Here is a 22,981-nt window from a genome sequence, read left to right on the forward strand (position 1 = left end):
AAAACTTCAGTAGTGGGATGTAAAGTCCAAGTACACATAATCTATTTGTTAAAAGAGGTAACAGAAAGGATTAAAGAAAGGTGTTCACTATCATACAGATATTTTATTATCATAAAGAAAAGCAACATTTTTGTTCTTGCTGTTCTAGCATTTCCTCACACAATTCATCTCGTTCCTCACCAGATCTCTCTACTCCTGTGCACTCAATTTACTTCCTTGCTCCAAATTTTATAGTACTTTAAGGATCAGAAAAGATTTTAAGTAGCATTACTATTGATTTTTACAGCATTTCAAAAAAGCTCAAGTTACAGATCCAAATGCCTTGGGGGAAGATCAAACTACTTCCATTCCCAACTGAGTAAGATCACAACAAAATCATCAATTTCTCTAACACCAAYTGCAAAACTGAAAAGTTACAAGACCAAGGCCACTGCATTTTCAGCTCAATATCCAGTAACATTTTTTCTTTGCAGACAGTGATACAGTAACAAGAAGCTTCATTTTTCTTTTCTAATACATACCTGTGAYCATCTTGGTGACGTTATATATATTGAGACTGGACAAGCAAGATAAGGTTATTTTCCAAATCTCTACTATTATTTTATTCAAGGTCCATATAAAGACCCATTTGTGTTAAGATACCCGTAAGAAACAGGCAATAATAAAAACATCAAAATCAGGTTATTGTAATTCCCTCTAGCCTTCAAAGAATAGCCTATCAACCTGTATGTCTTGTGTGGAAGGTCATCTTGACATAAGAATAGCTCCTACTTTTTGTTTTACAAAGCATATCACACAATCAGTAAGTAAATAAAAGACAAAGGCAGAGTGGAGTCATTTTTGCATCTGGTTTGTAAAAACAACAACAGATTCACAAAGTGATATAAAGTATTGGCAGTGATTCATTTACCTTCCCTAAGTCATTAATTGTTATTTTTGAAAAAAGAGCAGGAATATATTTACCTAAGCTCTGTGCCCATAAACAAATTTACCAAAGTAAATTTGGAGTATATTTTACCTGTAYGCATATGATGTGTGCACACATATACACATGGTTTAGAAGCATTTTTCTGTTGAGAAATCAGTATGTCTTTCCAAAATATTTCTGTTTATTAAAAAGAATGTAAAAGAAAACTTCCAACCATTTAGTAAAGCAGACACTAATACAAAATCTGGCAATGGAAGTAAGGTGAAAAGCAAGATGAAACAGAAAACCAAAACAACTTTAAGATGTCCCCCAAACAGCAGAAACAACATTATGAAAGCATCTGAGAGAAATTAGGACAGTTAAAATTTGTTCTAATGACTGAGAATTTCAAACTACTTATTTATCCTCCACCACTCCCACAATGCACTTACATTTCTATGCCCACTGCTCGCAGAATCATGAAGTGGTGTATCATCATCCAAGCCCTGCGTGTTCACATCTGCTCCTGCTGCTATCAGGACTTTAGCAACATCATAGTAACCAACATTACAAGCTTCATGCAGAGGTGTCCAACCTACAGTAAAAATTGGTAAGTGCAAGTCTGAAAGGTCAAAGACTGAAGGTTTTTATTTTTTTCCCTGTACTCTAAATCTCTATTTCCTTAAAATATTTCAAAACATAATCACACAGTAATTCACAAGAAAGTTATAGCATCCATCTGATGATCAACACATGCTTTTCCAACTTTAGGTCTCATGCCAACAAATTACAAAATTCACTGTGATTAAACTGAATACAAAAGTCACTAATCAAATAGTGAAAGAGAAATTTTGGTCAAAAATCCAAAGCTAAGTATGTTAGAAATTCTTTAAACACATTATTAGGTACATATGCACAGCACTATTCTTTCCAACAGTATGGTTTCCAAACTTTTTCTAGATAGAATAAATATGATAAATTATTACAATCAGTGTTTCTTTAAAGTCATTGAACACGTACCAGGAATCATTTGTGACATTTAACCACAATTAATCTAGGTAATAGGCTACTTAGAAATATCACAAGAAAACTGACTTCTAGAATATTAGTCATTTTTAGGAATTTTGATTTTCACATTAATAATCCAGTGCTCCTCACTTTTTTTGTAGCATACCCTCAGCCACAGATGCCCTCAACTTCCAGCCTGTTGTTGCCATTTCAAAGCGCACTTCTGGGAACGCATTCAACTTTTGTTTTAAACATAGCCAGTGCAAGTCTGGAAGAGTTTATTCACTTGGACTCTGTCTCTCATCAGTAGCAGGCTTGCACCTCAGCTTAGGAACCCAAAACTTACTAATTACTTAGTAAAATAATACTCTTTCAACTCTCATTCCACTTCTGACCTTCCACTCACTTAATAAAAAGGAGCTTCTAACTTACTCTGCAGCTAAATACTGAGCCTTCAATACTGAATTTCCTCTCCAGTCATCACTTGAGTCACTCACTTTCCTGACTACTTTGTTCTTTCTCTCTTCTTGACACTTGCTGTTTTCCCACTCCCTGCCAGTAATGAGAGTCTTCTGCTCTCAGCATTTTGACCCCATCATCTTCCTTCTATCAGTGATGTGTTTCACTAATTCTCTCCATAATTCATTCTTCTSCACATCATCTCTGCTTCATCTTTCTGAACTGTCAATGACCAGTCTGCCAACTCCAGTCCTGGCTTGCTCTCAACATTTTCTTCGCTCCTGTTCACAGAAGATACTGCTGGCAGATATCCTATGAGCATGGTTATTTCCTCCATTACTAATTCATTTTCTCTCTCTTCAGTTCTGCCAAATTGTTAGATAAATCGCACTCAAATTCTCTAACTTCCTTGAATTCTAAATCCTCACTTGTCTCCATCCATGAGTCACTCCTCAAATCCTCCTCTCTTCTTGACTTCCTCCTCTTCACAGGATTTTGAAGCTCAGCCACCTCTGCTTCTCACTTCAGATTACCCATAGAAAAGCATTTCMTTTGACCCCAAACACCTTTTTTAGAATTCTTAAGTCTCTTGATTTGCTCCTAATTAGTTCTCAAAAATCAGCTCACAACCACCCTCCCCATCCTTCACCCTACTTCTAGTATTAACCAAACCTCTCTTCTTGAAGCATTTCTGTTTACCACAAGATTTCTATTGGTTTTACTCCTGAACCTCCAACTCATTCTCTAAAGCTGCTCTTTCAACAAGGTCTTTTCATCTCTCCTCTGAAATTCTCTGAAGATCCCNTTTTTTTTTTTTTTTTTTTTTTTTTTTTTTTTTAAACAGATCACTCCTGGGCAGCCCCATCTTCAAATACAAATGCAGTTACCCTCTCTATTCCAAGAAATTACTCTTCTGTTTCTCACTTAAATCATGTTTTAGTCCATCTCATTGATATCTTCTTTTGATGTCAAGTTGGAGCTGGTAACTAACCACACCATACAGTTATTTGCCTTCACTGGTGTTTTCTAACTCTTATTTCACTATTCCCGTTGAGAATATAATTCTCCTCATAATCATTATCACCCATCACCTACGGGTCATTCAGACCAGTAACCTGAACATCTTCAACAGGCTTCTCCGTAAGTCTAGACCCACAAAGTTCTTTCAACAGTATCTCTCACACTCAAAACTCTCATCCAGGCTTTCAATATATTCTTGCTTCAATTATGCAATGCCTATAAACCATCAAAAGTGGTTAGGTTGCTGGTACTGCCAGTTAGCTATAACAACTGATACTCTCAATATTCTCTGTATTCCCTTGGGATATCAGCATCTTCCGACAAATTTTATTATGCTTTCTTCAGCATTATGCTTTCTATAGAAATTCTCAATATTCTCCATATTCTCTTTGGATTCCCACAATTTTTGTTAAGTTTTCTCCAGCATCACGTTTTTTATAGAAAGCGATCTCAACAAAATCTGCAACTCTGCTCTTTTGTATAGTTATTTCCCCCTTTTCCCATGATTCATTCTTTATAGAATATGTATTTGATTTTGAGTTTCCCTTGCATGTAAGAAATAAAAMAAACTACTGAATCCTATCTTCTACAGATGCCCCTTAGACTCCCCCAACCACCTCCCCAGCTTACCTAACCCTGCACTGCTCTGAATCATCCTTCCTTTCACTCTGTTCCACCTCTCCTCATTACCTCAACCCCTCTTCTATGAGCTTAAATCTCTACTTAATACCCTAGCTACTTCTTTTGCCATTTTATTTTTTAATTAGCTAAGGAAAAACTAGAAAGTACTTTGCTTTAATTTGGTGCCTGGCCAATCAACAGATGGCAACTACTGAAGTCACAACTGCCAAATCTGTTTTCTGTGGAGGTATTACTTTGGGTCCCTCAAATGTACTTCTCCCCCTCATTTTCCCAAAAAGACATGTATAAATTGCCTATTGCAACACTGTTAAAAGCAAAGTAGTCAGAAGCTTCCCAGCAGGTTTTAGAAGTTATTTGGGAGGGTCTTACAGACAAAGCAACCAGCAGTACAGACTTATTTCCCTACAAAAAGGATACTAAAAAAGGTACTGGAAGATACTAAATAAAAGATACAAAAAATATGGAACAGGAGGCACCTTATCTTAATGATTATTGATCAGGGATGTAATCACAGTAGATACTGGCATATCCAAACTAGTATTAACCTAGATGACAACTGCAAGCTATACCACACTTGTCTGCTTTATTGCATATTGTCCCCCCGAGATGATGCATACTATAGTGCTACCAGATTCACTGTCACTACTAAAATTTCCATCTCCTTATATAACCTACAAACACATTTTTCAGTTACCAACATTGCTTAGTATAATTTTATGAAGTTAACAAGCATGCCCATTTATTTTTGTGCATGCATAGCCTGCAAGGGTCCTGGCCACAATTTGAATACGCAGATATTAATATACTCTACTAATAAAATACTGTGTACTATACTATCCAAGTACTACCTCTGCCATTAAAATTAAAAACGTGATTTGAAAAAGTCATAGTTGATTAAGATATACTTTTTCATTTGCATGCAGAATAAACTGAAATTAAACTTCTGATAGGAAGTTCAATATTAATTTTGAATCTGAACGATTAAAAGAATGTGTATTAACTTACCTGCAAAGTCTTTTACATTCACATTTGCACCTAAACTGATTAACTCCTTAACCTGTTTAACATCCCCTCGAATGGCTGCCATATGTAGAGGAGTCTCCCCTCGTTCATTTCTCTTGTTAACTTTGTCTTTTTGTCTTGAAGAAGAGGTGGAAGTTTTCTTCTGTGCTGGGGTTGTTTGCAAAGTTAAGGTGGAATCTACAAGTAAGTTTTAAAACAATCACTTTAAGTTATTTAACACTATTTTTACTTTACTTTGTTTTAACTCTTAAAGATGACAAAAAATCAGCAAATAATTGTTTAAATAATGTAACTGACTTTACATGTATACACAATACACATTTGCAATGTAAGAAAGGGTGTTCACAAAGTTACACTATTTTTCAAACGGATTTCAAGGACAGATAAATCCTATCCAAAGTACAAGGTTCACACACTCCAGTATAGACTCTTTCAAAATAACACAAGGCATCACCACACAGATTACTGTCGCTCCCCTTCTTCCCCCAGCATAGTTCCAGCTACGGTTCTTGTGGGATGCCAGTTTAAGGTTTAATTAATAGCTGTGTATTCTACTCACAGCACCTTCTCAATTGTGCCAACACCACTGCTTTTTGGGAGCTGAGCAGCAAATAGCATCAATAAAGTATTCCAGGTTAAAAAATAGTCCAGAGAGGAGAAAGTAGCAGCCAGGATAGCAACTTTTTAAATTGCAGAGGAAGACATAGCAAAACCTGTATCCTGATCTGCCTGTATGGAATTGTTTTGACATATGCTAAGAAACAGATCTGCAGCATGTAATGCATCTAAAGATACAGACATATCCAGTAGAATTTTCAACAGCACCTGAGCAGATCAACCACCCACTTCCCCAAAACTGCTAACTTCTAATTTGGCAGCTGCTAAGTTATGCATTTATGAGCACCTAATTACAGGCACTTAAAAATGCCTTTGAAAATCTGGTCTCAAATCTATTCTCATGAACAGTAGCTTGATAAAATGCATTATCTCWAAAATAAGAGAAGAAGCCACAAAACTAGATTAAAACAAAGAGAAAGACTGTATTTCGACAGTCTGTACTGTACTGGTTACAGGGAATGAATTAAAATACTATTCTATATTATTTTAATTATTCTAATAATTAAAAGTTATTAATGTATTTGATTATGTTGTTGCTTACTGTTATTCATGTATTTAATTATTATATTATGATAAAAAATTGATCTATGGATATAAATACATACTGAAAACACAGGGTTATATCTGAAGTACTTCCCTTCAAATGTTATTCAACTGAAGAATGCCTACCATCTAAAAGTGTAATGCCTCAAAACGGTCTGGTTCAATTTCAACTACAGTTTGGAGAAAAGTATACAATACTTCAGATTCTTACAGTTTGATGGAAAGGAGAGCGCCTGTAAATGCAAATTCTTCTGCAACTTTAACACCTGATAGGAAGCTAGACCCACACAGTCCCACAGTTTTCATCTTCACGATTCCGAGGGTTTAATCCTCAAACTGAGAGCATGCCTATGGCTCAGRGACTCAGATTTTCATATATAGGTTAAACTTCCCCAGCATCAGAGACTTAAGAATATCCTTTTTTCTGAGAGTATTCCAAAGCCTGAGGAATTTTCTAAARACACCTCCTGCTGCTGTTGAATGGGCCTGCCTTTCTGTAGATAAATCTGGTTTTAAATTCAGAAGGATAATCAAAGATTAATTAACTGACACCAAATTCCTTAGGAAACACTACTACTTACTCTTAAATGCAGATTTTATAAAACCATTACACCTTTGGAATATACTTTTTCCCCCCAACAAAATTGGACCAAGCATAGTTTGTAAAAGCATACTCTCCCATCATGAAATACCAGCAAGTCATTCCAGTTTTATTCTAAATTAATATYGAAATTCTGCTCCAAACAGAGACAACGGGACAATAGTTAAACTCCATAAAACAGATGGTGTTTCAGTTAAAAAATAAAATAAAAAATAAAATAATGAAACAGAGTGTTTGAGAAGTGAAATAATCAAAGAAAACAGATTTTCAGGTTTTACAGCTAATATAACAACTCAGTAACTTTTGCACATAATAAATAAAGGTCAGGAGTTTTCCATCCATGCACTCTTCAATGCAAAATAGAGTTTTACTAGGATTATTTGCACAGAGAAAATGATATTTCATAATTCAAAAAGTTTTTCAATTAAAAAAAAAAAAAAAAAATCAAGGATCGTTGAAAAAAACTGCAAGTTTCAGCCTAATCTTACAAGGAAGGAATGAGACAGGCAGGAGAAAGAATATTGTTAACTTTGTGAGAGTATCACCTGGGCTGTTGTCTCTTGCTGTCATCTGCATGAGAAGTGCCATCTGTTTGCGCTCTGACAGAGGATAACCAAAAAGAATGCTAACTGGTGCTGATTTCTTATTTCCAGCATCCTTCTTCATTTTCTTTTTCTCCGGACCTTCTTTTTCTGGAAATATTAACATATAATACTCTGAAACTGCCGTTTTATTAAAACATATTTCTAGAAATAGAACATTCTTTTCTGAAGTATGTGAGCTTCCCTTGGGGGGAAGGAAGRAAGGAAGATAAAAACAGAAATTGCATCTCTGATTTGTTACACTTGTGTTAGTTTTAGTTACTTGTTCTAATGGTACCAGGATAATAAGCTATTGAGTAAACTACTTAAAGCATTAAGGAAGATTACTTAAAAATTCTAGAAGATGAAAAGCCTGTTGTTGCAGATCATTTTCAGACCTATTCAAAACCTGTGAACTCTCCCAGAACTCAAGATCAGTTAAATGTGTTCTAAAAATCAGACAACTTTTTTTTTTATAACTCAAGTAACAAATTTTGAAACTAGTTTTGTATAGTTTGGAAACTCTGGTCTGTATCTTGCATCCTTTTCAAAAGCTCTTCCTTCATTTGTCTACTGATGTCTCCTAAATCAAACATAAGCATTAACCTCAAAGCATGATAGAAAACAACTGATTTGTGGTAAGGTAGCTTTGACTAAATTGCTTTTAACTGCAATAGTATTTAATGAGCTTAGCACCAAAACAAACTTTCATATATAAATATCTTTCAGTACAACTACTTTCCAGGGACCTCCCTCCCACGTAAATAATTTTTAACTGTATGTTTCTGGAGATGTATTAGTTTGCATTTATGTACAGTGAAGACCATTCACTTTCTGCAATTACCCAAGCAATTGCTCTTCCTCCCCCCCCCCCCGCCCAATCTTAAAAAGTTCTTGTCAACTTTAGGATTTTACATTCTGTAAAAAGTTCRTATTACTTGCATGTTACATGTACAGTATCTCTGTTTCTCCCCAGAGCCCTAATATTACCGCTTGAATATAAACACTATGGATATCAAGAGATAGCTCAAAGAGCCTTAGGAACATATTTGATGATTTGGACTTAAAGATCTTTTGAACAGTTAAATTTGTAACCAAAAAGGTCAAGAAGGAATAGGCTGAAGAATATTCTAATGGCATTAATCAACAGAAATAATATCTTAAAATCCTTTAGCAAATAATGCCCTTAGTTTTCCTTCCAGAAAGGCCCAGTTTAAGTAATGCATATAGCAGACAAAACAGCTCTCTAACAATGCCAGCAAGTACTAGCTTTTCCAGTGATACCGTTTGCTTTACTGCACTCCTTCTGGCAAATTTCTTACCTTCTACCGTCTTAACAGGCCATTAAGCGGACAGTATTCTGCTCTCTACAGTTACAGGGAACCCCAACCCACCCTCCAGACTGCGTTACTGATAGCAAAGCAACAGATGGAATTCCGTAAGGAGGAAGGATGTCTATTGCCTGCTATCTCCTCTGCGGCTGGCTGACGTGCTAACCCATAAAGTAAGTAAAGAACACGACACAAAGCTGAGATCTAAAAACTATAACTGGGAATGTACGATGAATGAAAGGGAGAAAATAAGAAAAAAGCAAAAAAGGTTGGACTGATAAACCAGACTTAGCCATATTAAAATGCCAAAGCTTGTCTGGCATTTATATTACTTATATAAGCCTGGCTGCCACACTGACCTATTTAGCCCTTCATGTAATACCTTTCCATATCCTATTCTTACTGTAACTGATAACCATCTGATGAGGCACTGTTCATTCAGTTTTTAATTAGCCTTAATATTTTGGACCACATGAACAARGTGTATGAAAATGCAATTAAGGTACACTGAAGATTTTGGGGGGCTTTATTTTTTTTTAATCACCATCCTTATTGTTAATTGGTCTCCCAGTTTCCTTTCTGAATTTGAACCACAAACACCTGATTCAAGTCATTTAGTACCAGCAGGAGGCAATCATTGAGCTGGAAGACACATAACTTAAAATATGTCTCCTTCTCTCTCTCTCTCTCTTTTTTTTTTTTTTTTAAAAAAAGCTTAATTAAAAACCTATCATCTGCAAAAGCAGAAAATCTTAAAACAGAAGTCTCCACTGAGGCAAACTTCACTTATGCAGAGAGCCAAAAAATAAGAATTACAGATTACATGCTTAAGTCCCACTGAAGTTCCTAACCATGTACTATTCCACACGGTGTTCAGCCCTGAACTGCTCCTTTTTTATCTTCTGGTTTTCTTCATTTCTGCCTCAGTCCTTTTCTGTTCCTCTCCTCATTTCATTCGCTTCCTCTCTCGGCTCATTCTCTGCCTTCCTAGTGCTCTCTACATCTCATCTTCTAGGCTTGATTATATACATAGGCTTTATTAATGCAATGCTATTGAGGTACAGGAAAGCACAGAGTGGAGGGTATCTTAAATTCTCTAGTGACCAAATAATAAAAGCATGTTTTTACAATCTAAACAGTTGTAAGCAAGATTACTTTAAGAATGGAAAACTACAGACCTATGTACATAATAAAAACTACAAATTTATCCATCACATTTAAAAAGGAAACAAGGAGATCCCTTTTACATATGTAATTGTTGATGTTTTCCTTAATTGCATGCATCTCATACTTCTGAATATCTAAAAATGCATTTAATATCCAAATCAACAGTAGTGTCCTATGGGGGGGAAAAAGGCTGCAATAGAAAAACCCAAAGAAAACCTACAGCAAAACTGTACTTTGCACTTTCACTCTGAATATGCATTTTTATCTCTAAGGATAACTTACTGCACACTCTTTGTTGACTAATTTAGTACTCCCACCAAAACAATGCATTTCAGTTTGCTGATTCTTCCTTATGGTATTTATTCCCCATGGTTGTTTTCTAGAAAAACAGATGCATTTTAATTCTGAATTATTCCTCATACTTAAGCTATACTCAGACTGGGAAAATAATGAACCACCACCACAAAACTTTCCATGATCTAGCTTTTACTTTTTCACTACGTATTGTAATTTTCTAGTTACCTTAATCTATATTTTTATCACTTTGTTAGAAAAGACTACTCAGTATATGAGTGCCATTTACTCATGTCTTGTGTTCAGTGTTGTCAGACAAAAGCAAGGTCCTACCTATGTATTCAAATGCATTTCAGTGTGTCGAATTATTCTTCTACATAAAGCGTGCAAAGCACTTACAGATCTTACCAGTTAAAGTACCAAGTAAAAATGTAACTCCACTCACCAAATTATAATTGTGCCTTTATTATTCAAAAAAATTCGTTTAACTTATGTTAAAATTCTATGTGCTTTCAGAAAATATAAATAGCTGAATACATTGAATGAGTATGTTCAACAATGAAACTAACCAAAAAAAAAAAAAAAAATCTGTTACAGGACTCCAGCAGGCACAGTCGATCATCCATTTACCTGAATATGTCCTGTAAGAAGGTATTAAACTCTCCCCCCAGTAGCAGTAGTCCTGTGCATGCCTGGATCTGAATCTACCGGATAAGATGACACAGGATTCCACAGGGGTGGAAGGAAGCAAAAAGGAAGAAGTATTTTGTGGTCACAATTGTGTACTTGATGCTTATATAATTTGAACAGTAATGACTTATCTAATTGAGGAACAGTATCATTAAAAAATTTTTGTAGAAATTTACTTATAAAATTGACTGTCAATGACAATTTTTAAAAGCCTAATTTTTCTTTTTTTTCAGTATTATGTTTTCAAAATTTATGGCCAACACAAGTACCTTCATTCTTTTATATTCATTTTCCTGTCACTTTTGTGTGCTGTTCAAGAGTTAGAAACATAACATCTGGGAATTCACTTGTTATAAAAACCCCAAATCTCTTCAACTGGCTTTATGTTTTATCATCTTTATAGAACAATCTCCAAAATATGCAGCCAAATCTGCCTGGACAACTTCCTTGTAACTTTTTCCTTTTGAAATATATGCTTTCCATCTAACACTTTAAAAAAGGATTATAAATAGTCAAGGTATGTGAAACAGTGCTGCAGATGCACAAGCACTTTTCTTGTGGAAGGGCTTCGCGGAATTTGCTCACAGTGCTTAAATGTACTGGCAGGAAGAACACCAGCACCACTGACATGTACTCTAGGAGAACTTACACATGACAAATTATGTCCCAAGGCAGTCAATAATTGTTTGTTTGTTTTGATTTGGACATTACAAATTTGTTGGGCAAATAATTTCTAGATTCTTTAGGAAAAGAAGCTGGTAAACAATATACAACATGGATTTCTTAAAATAAACTCTGCCAAACTAACCCAATAATCACTTTGGTCAAACAGCCATCTAGTGGACAAAGGAAATAAAACAAACAAACAAATTCAAACTTCAGTGGTTCATAATAGTCTATAGTTTCATGTAAAACTCCCACAACAGTGAGAGTTACAAAGAATAACTGGAGTAATAAATGTGTCCCTGTGAAGCTTAAAGGTAAGTTGGTTAAAAAAAAATTCTAGTGAATTTATAAGATTCAGTGGTATACAGCAAGACTAATATCCTTATTAGTAATAAACAGTAGAAAATAGGTCAAGATGATCAGATCTACAGATGATGATGCTAATAGAACTACAGTTACTATTAAAATGATGACATCTCTGTGATCTATAATCTGACTTAAGTTATTTTAAAGAGAAACGCATCATGACTAACCACTCCTTCCTATATTCAGTTAGAGAAAGAATGATGCAAATGTGATGAAGGGAACAACAGTATACTGTTCACTGCAGAGAAACAAGTACTTTTGTGATGCCTAATTAATCAGTTCTTGGACAGGTATGTACACACACACACACCCTCTCCACTCTACTGCTTCTAGGCAAACTACAGTTAAAAAAATTTTCATAATGGTTGAACAATACATTAAGTCGAAATCCACTAAGCAGTCATGGTTTTTTAAACAGACCCTTTAGGAGCCCCACTAACTTCATGAGAGGATTGCAGGGCATATATTTAAATGTGTAAGTGTGCAACTAGAGGAAGTATATACACTGTGTTACTAYGATGTATGCATGGAGAACAAAGAGGAGTTATTTTACTTTTCTTGATGACAGATAAGTGTCAAAAGAAATAAGACTAACATATTCGGGCAATTTTAAACAGCAATTGAAGACACCAGAAAACAAAACCAAAATTGTTACAAACAGTCTGGAAAACATCATTTGAAAGAAAGATCAACAAAACTAAACATTCTCAGTGTTGTTCCAAGACTGAATTCTATTTTAGGTATTTCTCTCCTTTCTTTCTTTCTTTCCTTTTTTTTTTTTTTTTTTTTTTTTGTGAATAGTCAGCCTATGGTTATCTTCAGAATGAAGAGATCTTTGCCATCTTCAGTTACGCTCAACTTTCTACACAAATTCACTTGTTTGTCTTCAGATTAATAAGGCGAAGCAATCAAAGAAACTTGTCCTTCACAAAAACAGCACTTGCTTCTTATTCTCACTCAGATAACCGTGTAGAGACTTATTTAAGAGTTACCAAAATATTTTAAAAATTAATGAAATTTAAATAAAGTTCTTTAAGTAGTCTAAATCTGTGATGGCCTCTAAATAAAACGGTGTCTTTGGATTGGAAGACCTGAAATCAGAGACCATAAAAATAAATAGGTAAGAAGTGTTTTGCCCTCCCCCATCAATTCTACTGGTCTAAATCAAAGTATGCAGGTAGAATCTTTCATATAATTAACTTTAGTAAGGAGTAAAGCTACAWTGCAATTAAATTCGACTGCAGAATATGTAACTATACCGGGGTGGACTAGATGATCTCCAGAGGTCCCTTCCAATCTCAATCATTCTGTGATTCTGTGAAGTATCAGAAGAAAGCTGAGAAGTCTTTAAAAATAAAGAATGAACCCCACTAGAACACACTCTACATGCCCCTGAAGGCATATATATCATTTCCTTCTCTAGCATAATACAAAAGACACCTTTAAAACGTAACAGGAAGCCTTTTATCACATTATCTTTTGCCCTCTGTCTCCATTTACTCTCTCATCTCCAAAAAGCAGTCTCTTCCTTCTTTTCTTGCTCAGATAACATTTGCCATTTTCTGTATACAGTTAGCAGGGAAACAGTCTGTCAGAAGTAACAGCTTAGTCCAGCGATGGCAAACCTTTTCAGTGTCTAATGTGATTTTTTTTTTTTAAAAAAAAGATACACTGCATTTTATGATCACTGATGTCAATCCTATTCCATGTTAGTGCCAAACGTGGTACCAGAATAAACGGTTAATTCTCACTAGTATGATCTAATTGGTTATGTACAGAATCAGCACTGCAATAATGGGATTCTAGTCCTGGAAATGTTGTGGCCTCTAGAAAGCTTAGGTTCATAATTCAAGCTCCTCATCTGCAAAACAGTGTGGTGGCTCTTACTTCCCCGCCTCAGCAGTGACGCATACAAAAATCTGCAGAATGACTTTAACAAGCTATGAGGCTTACCACACAACAGTTAAAAGCTATGTACTTTCTATTGTTATATTGCATCTTATCCCAACTCCCTGCTACTTCTCATATCAAACATTTTGTAGTACGCATATGATCTTTTTGTGTATGTCTGAGTGCCTAGTACAATCCATCCTGTTTGTGGCAACTGTAACAAGAGACACTACAGCAAGAGAAATATCAAAAAGTTTACATTACCTTACAAGATGTCGTGACAATGCATTATTTGATGTGGGTGGGGAGAGATGACAGAAAATTTTCAACATGAAAAACATTATAAGTGCTAAATATTATGCTTAAATATATTAATTTACATTAGGAAAAATAGTTATGGTCTAATACTAAGCAAYAGATTTAAGAAAGCAGATGCTGGGAACATACTTAGAATTTAATACCAGGAACATGGTCTTTTCAGAATCAAGTGGCATAAGCCTCTAAAATTCCATAAAATACCACTAAAAACTGAAATCTAAAGCCAAAAGTTTGGGGTTTTTAGGGGGAGGGAGAGGCTGTTTGTTTTTCTTGGTAATGTGACTATTTCAAATTTGGATATAATATCATACTCTCTTCACAGTAACATAAGTAAGCATATATCCAGGATACATCCAGTACACATCCAGGAGGCAAACCTTCTGCATGAAACAAATCCTGGACAGAAAGCAAACACATACTGATGCTTATACTTCTGTCTTGCATTTGATTCTAAACACGTTAACAGAATTTCCAGTCTATGAAAACAGTCAAACTTACAACAGGTACTGTATGAGAAATCTTTGTACTGAATTAGTAGTTCATAGTATGGAGAAATTTGGGGAATATGCCTTCCAATGGTCTTCCAGAGGGCACAGATACTGTCTTGCTAGCAACAGAACCATTGCTGGACAACGGGATGCATCTGATCATGTAAATGCAGAGATAACTGTTCTCTGTGAATTGTATCTAAAGTACTCCCTCTTGATTTGAAAAGAGCCATGTTAAGAATATCTTGAAGTCTTAAAATTTATTCTAATAGCACGTGTTTAAGTTAGCAAAAATGATCAGCCCATACAGAAAAAGCATCCTGAAAAAATCGTAAGAGTTTAAACCAAATAAAAATTGTCATGGAGAAGGAACTTTAAAAATAGTTAATGCTGTCATTCTTGCAACTTTTTTTAAATAGAGGACAAAACACACTTCCAATACTCCCTGCCCAGAAAAGACTACAAACGGCAGAGAACTGTGCCTCAAAGCAAGACACTTGCATCTCTCTCATTAGTTTACTTCTTTAAGCAAATGGACCCCTAAATGACAATGAAAGGAAAGACTTAGGGCTCAAATAGAAGCAAAAGAATGAGGTTAAGGAATGACTGGGAAATGTAGATACTATGCTGGCATGCTAGCTCTCAGTAAAGTCGGATAGGATGAAAGCCTATCCGACTGAGATTTCACAATCAGAAGCAAGCAACTTTTATACTTAGTATCCTTTTTTGTAGGAAAAGAATCAATGTAGAAAACATAATATACAATTAATAAAATTAGGATGTATTTTAACAAATAATTAGTTAAGGAAATAAAAAGGTTCTACCTGTGTCTGAATTGCGATCTTCATTTCTGGATGGACTAATAGTAAAAGGAAGTTTACGTTTCATGGAAGACTTTTCTTTCATCTCCTTCCCCACATCACTCCTATCCACTTTTGGAGTTTTGTTGTAGGATGCAATCTTGTCCTTGCTCTGATATAAATAAAAAGTATACTAAGTAATTTTTGCATAAAGCAGAATAGTCTCATAATGTATACAGACTGAAAAGAATTTGCTGTATAACAGGGTAGGTGCATGTGTATTAATGTGTAGTATATAGTAATTTTTGTGTATTATGTAAGTTTTTTAAAAAAACTACAAGTAACCTTACTAAAAATAATGTCTTTTTTTCTTTTAAAAGGAGAACCTTCTGTGTTATTTATACTTCCCAGATACATCACTGTGGGACTCCTGTTCATTATTAGAGCCTTGATTAATAAGCAAAGGAACAATATCAACTGGACAAAAATTTTTATCAAGTCTGAGAATTCTTACTTTCTTTCTCTGACCATAATAATCACATTAAAAGCCTAGACTACAATTCAGACTAAGAATAGTAAAAAACAATAAAAAATCCCTCCAACAACCTCCCCCCTACCTCTATCCATCCCCCAAAACCCTCCATACAGAACTCCTTTTCCACTTCAAGGAGAAAAATAGTGCAATGTATCATATTCTGAAGCACAATTTACCAGGAACTTAGAAAATCTACGAAGAAACTTAAGTTAACTTGTACCTAATTCAGAAAAAAATTAAGTACAAGCTACCTGGAATATTCAGTATAGAAGCCTGAGATTTTTGGCATATAAAACATTCAGAAGATAAACAAAAAAAAATCCAGCATGGGCATAATCTTAATTTGTAWTTGTTTCCTTTGATAATATAGGAGATGGAAGTATGTAAAAGGTAGCAGGTTAGTAAGACGACTGCTTGAGACAACCCTCTGCAAAAGATGCCTTTTTTTGCCTACTGATCAATATGCAAGGTAGAGAGGTAGCATTTCCTTCTCATTACATGCTACAGAAACACTTTACTCAGCTATGTCATATACCCCAACTCCACAACTTTAAGTCATTCTTAAGAGATGATGAGTGAAAACACCAACAGATTAATTTCCTAAGGGCACAAGAGGAACACATTTATTTGAAAATCAGTAAATAAAAGGCTGTTCCTCGGTACTTTCAAAGCAGGAAGTGAAGAGATTTATTCTGGTTAGAAGAAATCAGAAAATAACTCCAAGTAAAGGTACTACTCTCYAGACTACCTTTTCTTTATTTAAAAAAATACACAGGTAAGAAGAGTAATTCAATCATATCATAACTTTTTAATTTAAACTATTGCTAAAAGGATGGATAGAAATGATTACAAAAATGAACCCACAAAAACTCTACGCAGTTCAGAAGACAAATGTCTGTACCAGGGAGGTCATAAAGAAGGATACAGGGCAGTCTAAAGGGAGTATTCCTGAAGTAAAGGGCTTCAGATGCCCCCCAAAGAAACCTACTTTCACTTTGAATTTCAAAATCTGAACTAAAAACAAACAACAACAACAAAAAAAGAAAACAAGCAAATAAAAAGCAAGTCCTTCTCCTGTGTGCTAGAACAAGCAAAATGTGAATCCCTTATACTTGCCTAAGCTCTTGGGAGATAAACTGTCTATGCTATTATTTCTGAAGAAAACTGATCAAACATAAATGATCATTACCTCTTACAAATGTGTGGATAAATCTAGGAAGAACAGCCTAGGAAGAACTAGGTTAAGCCCATTGTTTTCTTTCACCAGACAGTAGTTTCCCATCTCAGTTGGCAGGACCTACCAGGACCTCTTATTTTTTGTTCTAAACAGCTTAATTCAATCATTTCTCATATGCACACATTAAATTTCCCTCAGTATGATAATACGGTGTTAAAACTTTATTTTATTTATTAGAATTTTATCTTATGTTAGTTACTATGGAACTGAAAGGATCAATTAAAAATAATTTAGAACATGAAACCTATTTAAATAAGTGTTCTCACTTTGTTCTGGAGAAAAAAGGCAAATTCTCCATGCTTGGTATTCATTAAAAAGATTAGCTTTTTTGGCACTAATCAGTAAGATATATTGGGCAAGTGGTCACAAAGAGATGTAAGTTACTTAAGTAATTTGATGGCTTTACATTTATTCCTGTTCTTAAAACTCAAACATGCATTATGCTAGAAAATTATGAATGGTGCACTATTTTTTGATGTATTACTGAATGCTAATTTGTGAGATTATCTAGTTAGAAGGAGGGACATCCAGTTGAAAATGAATACTTTCATATAAACAAATGAAATATACTGAGAAATAGAAGAACAGGCTATACATAGAAACCAAAAAATACATATCTTTGGATGAGTGTATTTTGTTCATTAGCTACTGCGGAAAGAAACATTTAGCCTTTTCAAACGAGAAATATTATAGAATTTGCACCCATCTAATCTACTTTTTTCATTGTATTCAGACAGATTTCGCTGTTGCAYTGTATTCAGACACTTATTTTGAAGCATTTTTTTCTCTCTCATTTAAACTGAATGCTTCTATTAGATTTAACATAATTTAGATTATACTTGGGGATGCATACAGAAGACTCAGCATAGAAAAAAAGAGTATTTTTACCCTTATTAATAAATAGAAGACAATTAAAATGCTATAGAGCAGAGAGCAGAGTACCTCATAAAGTTTTAAATAAACTGAGCAGCCAAAAAGAAAATGGCAGAGACTTGCCACAAGTAATAAAGCCTGCTAAGTAAAGGTTAAGGGGGACCTGGGAATGAGATGAGTAACTACTGAGTGACTTTGCAACTAGCAAGGTGCAATGAAAGAAGGTGCTGGAGAAGCCTAACACTAGTGAGCATTTTCAGCGACCAGTTCAATGCTGAAACAGAAGTGTGATTACATATGCAGACAGCATCACAACTGGGAGCAAGGGAGAAGAACAGAACACTGGCAAACAGAAAAGAAAATGACTAGCGAACTTGAAAAACAGTCTAAACATAAAAAGACCAGGAAAAAAAAAAAAAAACAAGGTTTTAGAAATTGATAAAAATAACCAGCAATCGCAAGACTCCACATTAAAAGCCAAGAAACTCGTAAGAGACTCCTGGATTCAAGCTCAAGCAAAGGAAGGCAAGAGGAGGTAGCAAGGCCTATAGGCTATTTCACTGAGGTCAGAACAGGAAGTTGAACTTAAAGGGTGAGCATTCACCCTCCTAGTTACTCCAGGTCACTGCAACGGCACAGACATCTCCTTCTCAGGGAGGAACCTAAAGCAAGGTTCAAAATTTAGCCTAAGTAGTCTACAGTTTAGTTTCCAGCGACCCAAAAAAAGCAGACTAAAAAAGTTGACATCTTTTATACAGCAATCTGTTAATTAGAAAAATCTGTGAATTTTCTAAACAAGTTCATAAAATCAAAATGAAAACTGCTAATCAGATAATATGTTCAGTGAAGACACAATAAGGTTCAAATAAACAAATCACTGCTGCAAAGAAAAAGCATTACATACTCTCCATGCCCACTACACCTGGAGAACAATTAATGGCTTTAGACTGCAGCAAGAGACAAGTAAGGTTATTTATCATGCTACTTAGTATTCGACCTTATGCCAGTCAGGGTAATTAAGTACCAGAACAAACTCCCAAGGAAAGTGAAATTTCCACCAAAGTTTTAAAGGAAAGCTCTGTCAAATATTCGTCAGGAATCAAGAACAGCTCACTATTCTGGCAAAATAGATGAACCGGATCTGCACATCTCAACATTTRATGCATGCCTCAGTGGTAAGATGCAGTAACAAGTAAGACAAATTCTCCATACCAACAAAATCATAGCTGTGTGCTATGATGAGGCATGCACAATTTTTAATCTGTTCAACACAGCCTCAGAAGGCTAGAAGAAAAGTAGACTAGATGATCTCTTAATACACTTTTCCAAATCTATTTTCTGGTACTTCTACAGTCAATGACAACACATGAAGAGAGACAACAGAATGCCATATAAACAAGCAGATGCACTAAGCCCAAGGAGAATGAGCCTTATTTCTCCCCCATCAAAGATAATTATATGCCAAAGGGTATTCCGTGTAGYATAAAAATGGTTTGGGGCATAAGTATGTATGGACTCTTCTAATAYGAGCTTAACTGCTTAGAGAGCCAAAGTCATTTCTCCCTTGGATTATATATCATTTATTTTCTAACTTTGGGCTATTTATGTCTTAAAGTAGAAATCAGGATAAATTAAGAAGTCATTACATTTTCATCTTTGTAAAATATCTCATGCGGACACCAACTGTTCTACCTGCTGTGTATTTACAATTTAGTATTTTATGGTCCCAAGATGAACAACTGAAATAAAAATATATGTACCCTAAAGCATATACAAGCTCAGCTCTTAACAGGAATGTCAGTTCTAATGAATTTTTTTTTTTTTTTTTTTTTTTTTTTTTTTTTTTTTTTTTTTTTTTTTTTTTTTTTTTTTAAGTTTTCTGAACACCTGAAAATTTAGGCTTTTCGCATAGCTATTTACTAGTTGTTAAAATAGCCTAAGTGTTAGCTTTCATGGATAAATATGAAAAATGAAGTCTTGTTACAGCAGTAACTTTACCAAATTTCTCAGTTCAACAGCTAAGAATCCACAATCAATATGAGCTAAACATTTTTCTCAGTTATGTAAGGAAAAAAAAAACCTCCAGGTGTTTATCTTTAATATATTAATCATTAGGATTCCATTACCACATACTTRGGCCATTAGTTTTCATTCAGAGAATTTTTTTTTAGGGAGTAGTGTCCTTTAACATTATTTAATCCTAACATACACTGTTTCATGTAAAAATTTTCAGCAAATAGGCATCTGCTATCTACACTGTATCTATAAACACATCAGGGAACCCCTATAATTACACTGCCCATCTTTTCCTTTAGTGATAGAGAKTAAATTGCAAGAGCAGTTTGAAGAAATTTCTGCTTCAATAAGAAACATGCATTAGTGGACACAGAAGCAAGTAAGAAAGAGCAAGCTTACTGCAGATGTGGCTTATCTCTACATTCTACAGAAAAAAAACAAAAAGCCAAAGTTACATGAAAAAGAGTGATAGGTAGAACACATTTTTTGCATTAAAATGTTTTGGGACCATTGCAAGTGTCTGGATCTTGAAAACCCCAGGCTCTTTACATACCACTATTAGACACAGGCATCTCTGATGGCAGAATGAAAGCCCAAACAGTACTGAGGAAAGTGTGTGGACAATGAAGATGTTTTCCAGCTTAATTGATATATGCTTCAATATCAAAGCTAGCATGTGTGTCCATATTTCTAATTCCTGTACTAGTGATCAATCTTCACAACACGCATGCTTTTGTTGGAACAACTAGTTACGGACAAACTCTCACCAGATCCAGTATGTCAATGAAATGATTTGTGTGACTATTAAGAACAGAATGTCAAATTATTGCTTTCTGGATCAAATAAAAAACTGCCATATTTCCACCTATATTATCTAGAATTCTAGTAAGTGTAACTACCTTTACTATTCTGTCCTATGAACAAGTCTTATCTCCATATAGATCACTATGTTTGTGCAGCTTTCTTTCACCAGAACATCTCTGTTTCAGAAGATTATCCAGCTTTTGCAGAGACTGCATGATATGAGGGTAAATGGCACACCAAACACAACTGCTTGGTATTAGCAGAGAAGAAACAGTTTCTGCGGATCTGAGGTAGAAGGTTACTGGAAAGCAAGGTGTTAGTTGCTACCTCATAGTTCAGCTCCTTTGGGAGTGGCTGTGCATTCAACAGCTGCTYCAGAAACTGGTATCATTTTTCTGCTATGGTACTGTGCAACAGGGAAGGGAGGTGAGAAGAAATCAGAGATGGAGACTGGAAGAGGAAGATGGCCCTCAAAGGTAGACTTTTTTTTTTTTTTTTTTAATTAAAGTGCAGAGCCCTTTATATGCAAAAAATTAGAGCCTTTAGAGAAAAAAGTAATCTGCACTACAAAAGTTTACTCTTTTATTTCTACATATTCAAATGTACAAACAAATGCATTACAAACATCAAGTTACACCTTAGTAGGGAAACAGTATGCTGGGAAACTTAATCTGGTACATTCCAGCAAATCCCCTATTCTAGTTCGATGAAAGTGAATGAAAGATGAAAAGCTGTTTCAATCTCTAATTTTTTTTTTTTTTAAGACACTAAACTTGAAAGAATGGCATAAAGTGGATTTGCTAACAGGAGCAGCTCTTAATTACACATCTTCAAGATTTTCTGAAGCGTCAAAAAGCTTTTTTCAGAAATACATAAGTGTCAGGATATGAGACTGTTCATAAACCCAGAAGACAATTTATTTTATTAGTTAGTTAAATAACCTAAAAGTTCTACAAACATAGCTTTTCTACAAGYGAATAAAGAAAAATGCAATACTGGACATCATTGAATTTCATTGCAATAGCCTTCCTGTTCTTCCTGCCTGTGGGGCCCCAGGGATTCCCTCCTCTTTCCTAGTGTTGAGTATTTCAATTAATTTGATGGTATCTCAAGCAACAACTAGAAAAAACTCTTTTCATTCCTTCATTAGCAAGCCATTTTTTCCTCCATTTTATTTACTCTGCTATCTTCCTATTTTTTCTCTAACAGTAGCTCATCACAGCTAGAGGAAATAGTGTGCTTTTGCCTCACTTTTCTGGGACACAAAAAAACAATCTGGGAACAGATTGAAAGTTGTTTTTCCTGATTCGTCTCACAAAAAAACCCCACAGTTTGAAGCAGACGCTGCACCCTCATCTTTTACTGATTTTTTGTTTCCCCGTGTCTTTATATTCATTAATCTAGTGGTATTACAGAAAAGACAAACTAGATTAAYAACACGGTGACAGCAAGTGAGCAAGTGAGTGTGTAAATCCAGAGTTAAATGGATTCCCTCTTCTTACAGCAATAAAGAACTCAGAACTCTGAGCAACTTGACATTTTCGTTAAAATCTGATTTTTTGGATTTAATACATATAATAGTTGTACAAAATGTACTAAGGATGATTGCTGCAATAGAAACATGTTTCACATAAAACCTAAACTACCGTTACTCAAGAAATTATCAAGAAATAAGTTATCAATYATCAAAAAGTATCAATCTAATAACCAGTATTTTCAGTATCATAAAATACCTTCAGAAACTGTGGCTGGATTGTCACTGACAAACAGTAAAAGTTTCTTTCAAGGGATAAAAAGGGAGACATATTCATTACTCTACAAATCATTTTCCAGAGTAATCTTATTGCTATAAAGAAGAAATCTAGGTATGGCCTAGCCTCAACTTGACACACTAGATGTTTTTTGACTTAATGTTCTTTGCYCATAGCCTATCACAAACTAACAGTATTCACTACATGGAATATTCTTCTTTCTTTTTTTATTCATTAGTGCTATGGCTAAATTACAATTGTCTGCTATAGGAGTGCATTAGTCAGAAAAAAAAAAAGAACAGGGATATTTGCAACTTGGCCCTAAAAGTTAGAGAACAATAGGGAAAAAACGA

General features: G+C 34.8%; 1 protein-coding gene across 5 annotated transcripts in view; it reads right to left on the minus strand.

Annotated features, from left to right (window-relative positions):
- ANKRD12 (ankyrin repeat domain 12) overlaps positions 1 to 22,981 on the minus strand; it is a 67,384-nt gene that overhangs the window by 20,956 nt on the left and 23,447 nt on the right. For 4 of the 5 annotated variants that reach the window (XM_085319241.1, XM_085319243.1, XM_085319239.1 and 1 more), the window contains 4 exons: positions 15,437 to 15,584; positions 7,367 to 7,513; positions 5,042 to 5,236; positions 1,360 to 1,502 (listed from right to left, as the gene is read on the minus strand). In XM_085319241.1, the coding sequence (XP_085175367.1) occupies positions 1,360 to 1,502; positions 5,042 to 5,236; positions 7,367 to 7,513; positions 15,437 to 15,584 (633 nt within the window). The remainder of the gene's footprint in view (positions 1 to 1,359; positions 1,503 to 5,041; positions 5,237 to 7,366; positions 7,514 to 15,436; positions 15,585 to 22,981) is intronic. The other variant, XM_085319244.1, reaches the window with a different exon arrangement.

The sequence above is a fragment of the Rhea americana genome, unplaced genomic scaffold (genome assembly GCF_003343005.1).
Source record: "Rhea americana isolate MKP2758 unplaced genomic scaffold, rheAme1 scaffold_58, whole genome shotgun sequence".
Classification (NCBI taxonomy): Eukaryota; Metazoa; Chordata; class Aves; order Rheiformes; family Rheidae; genus Rhea; species Rhea americana.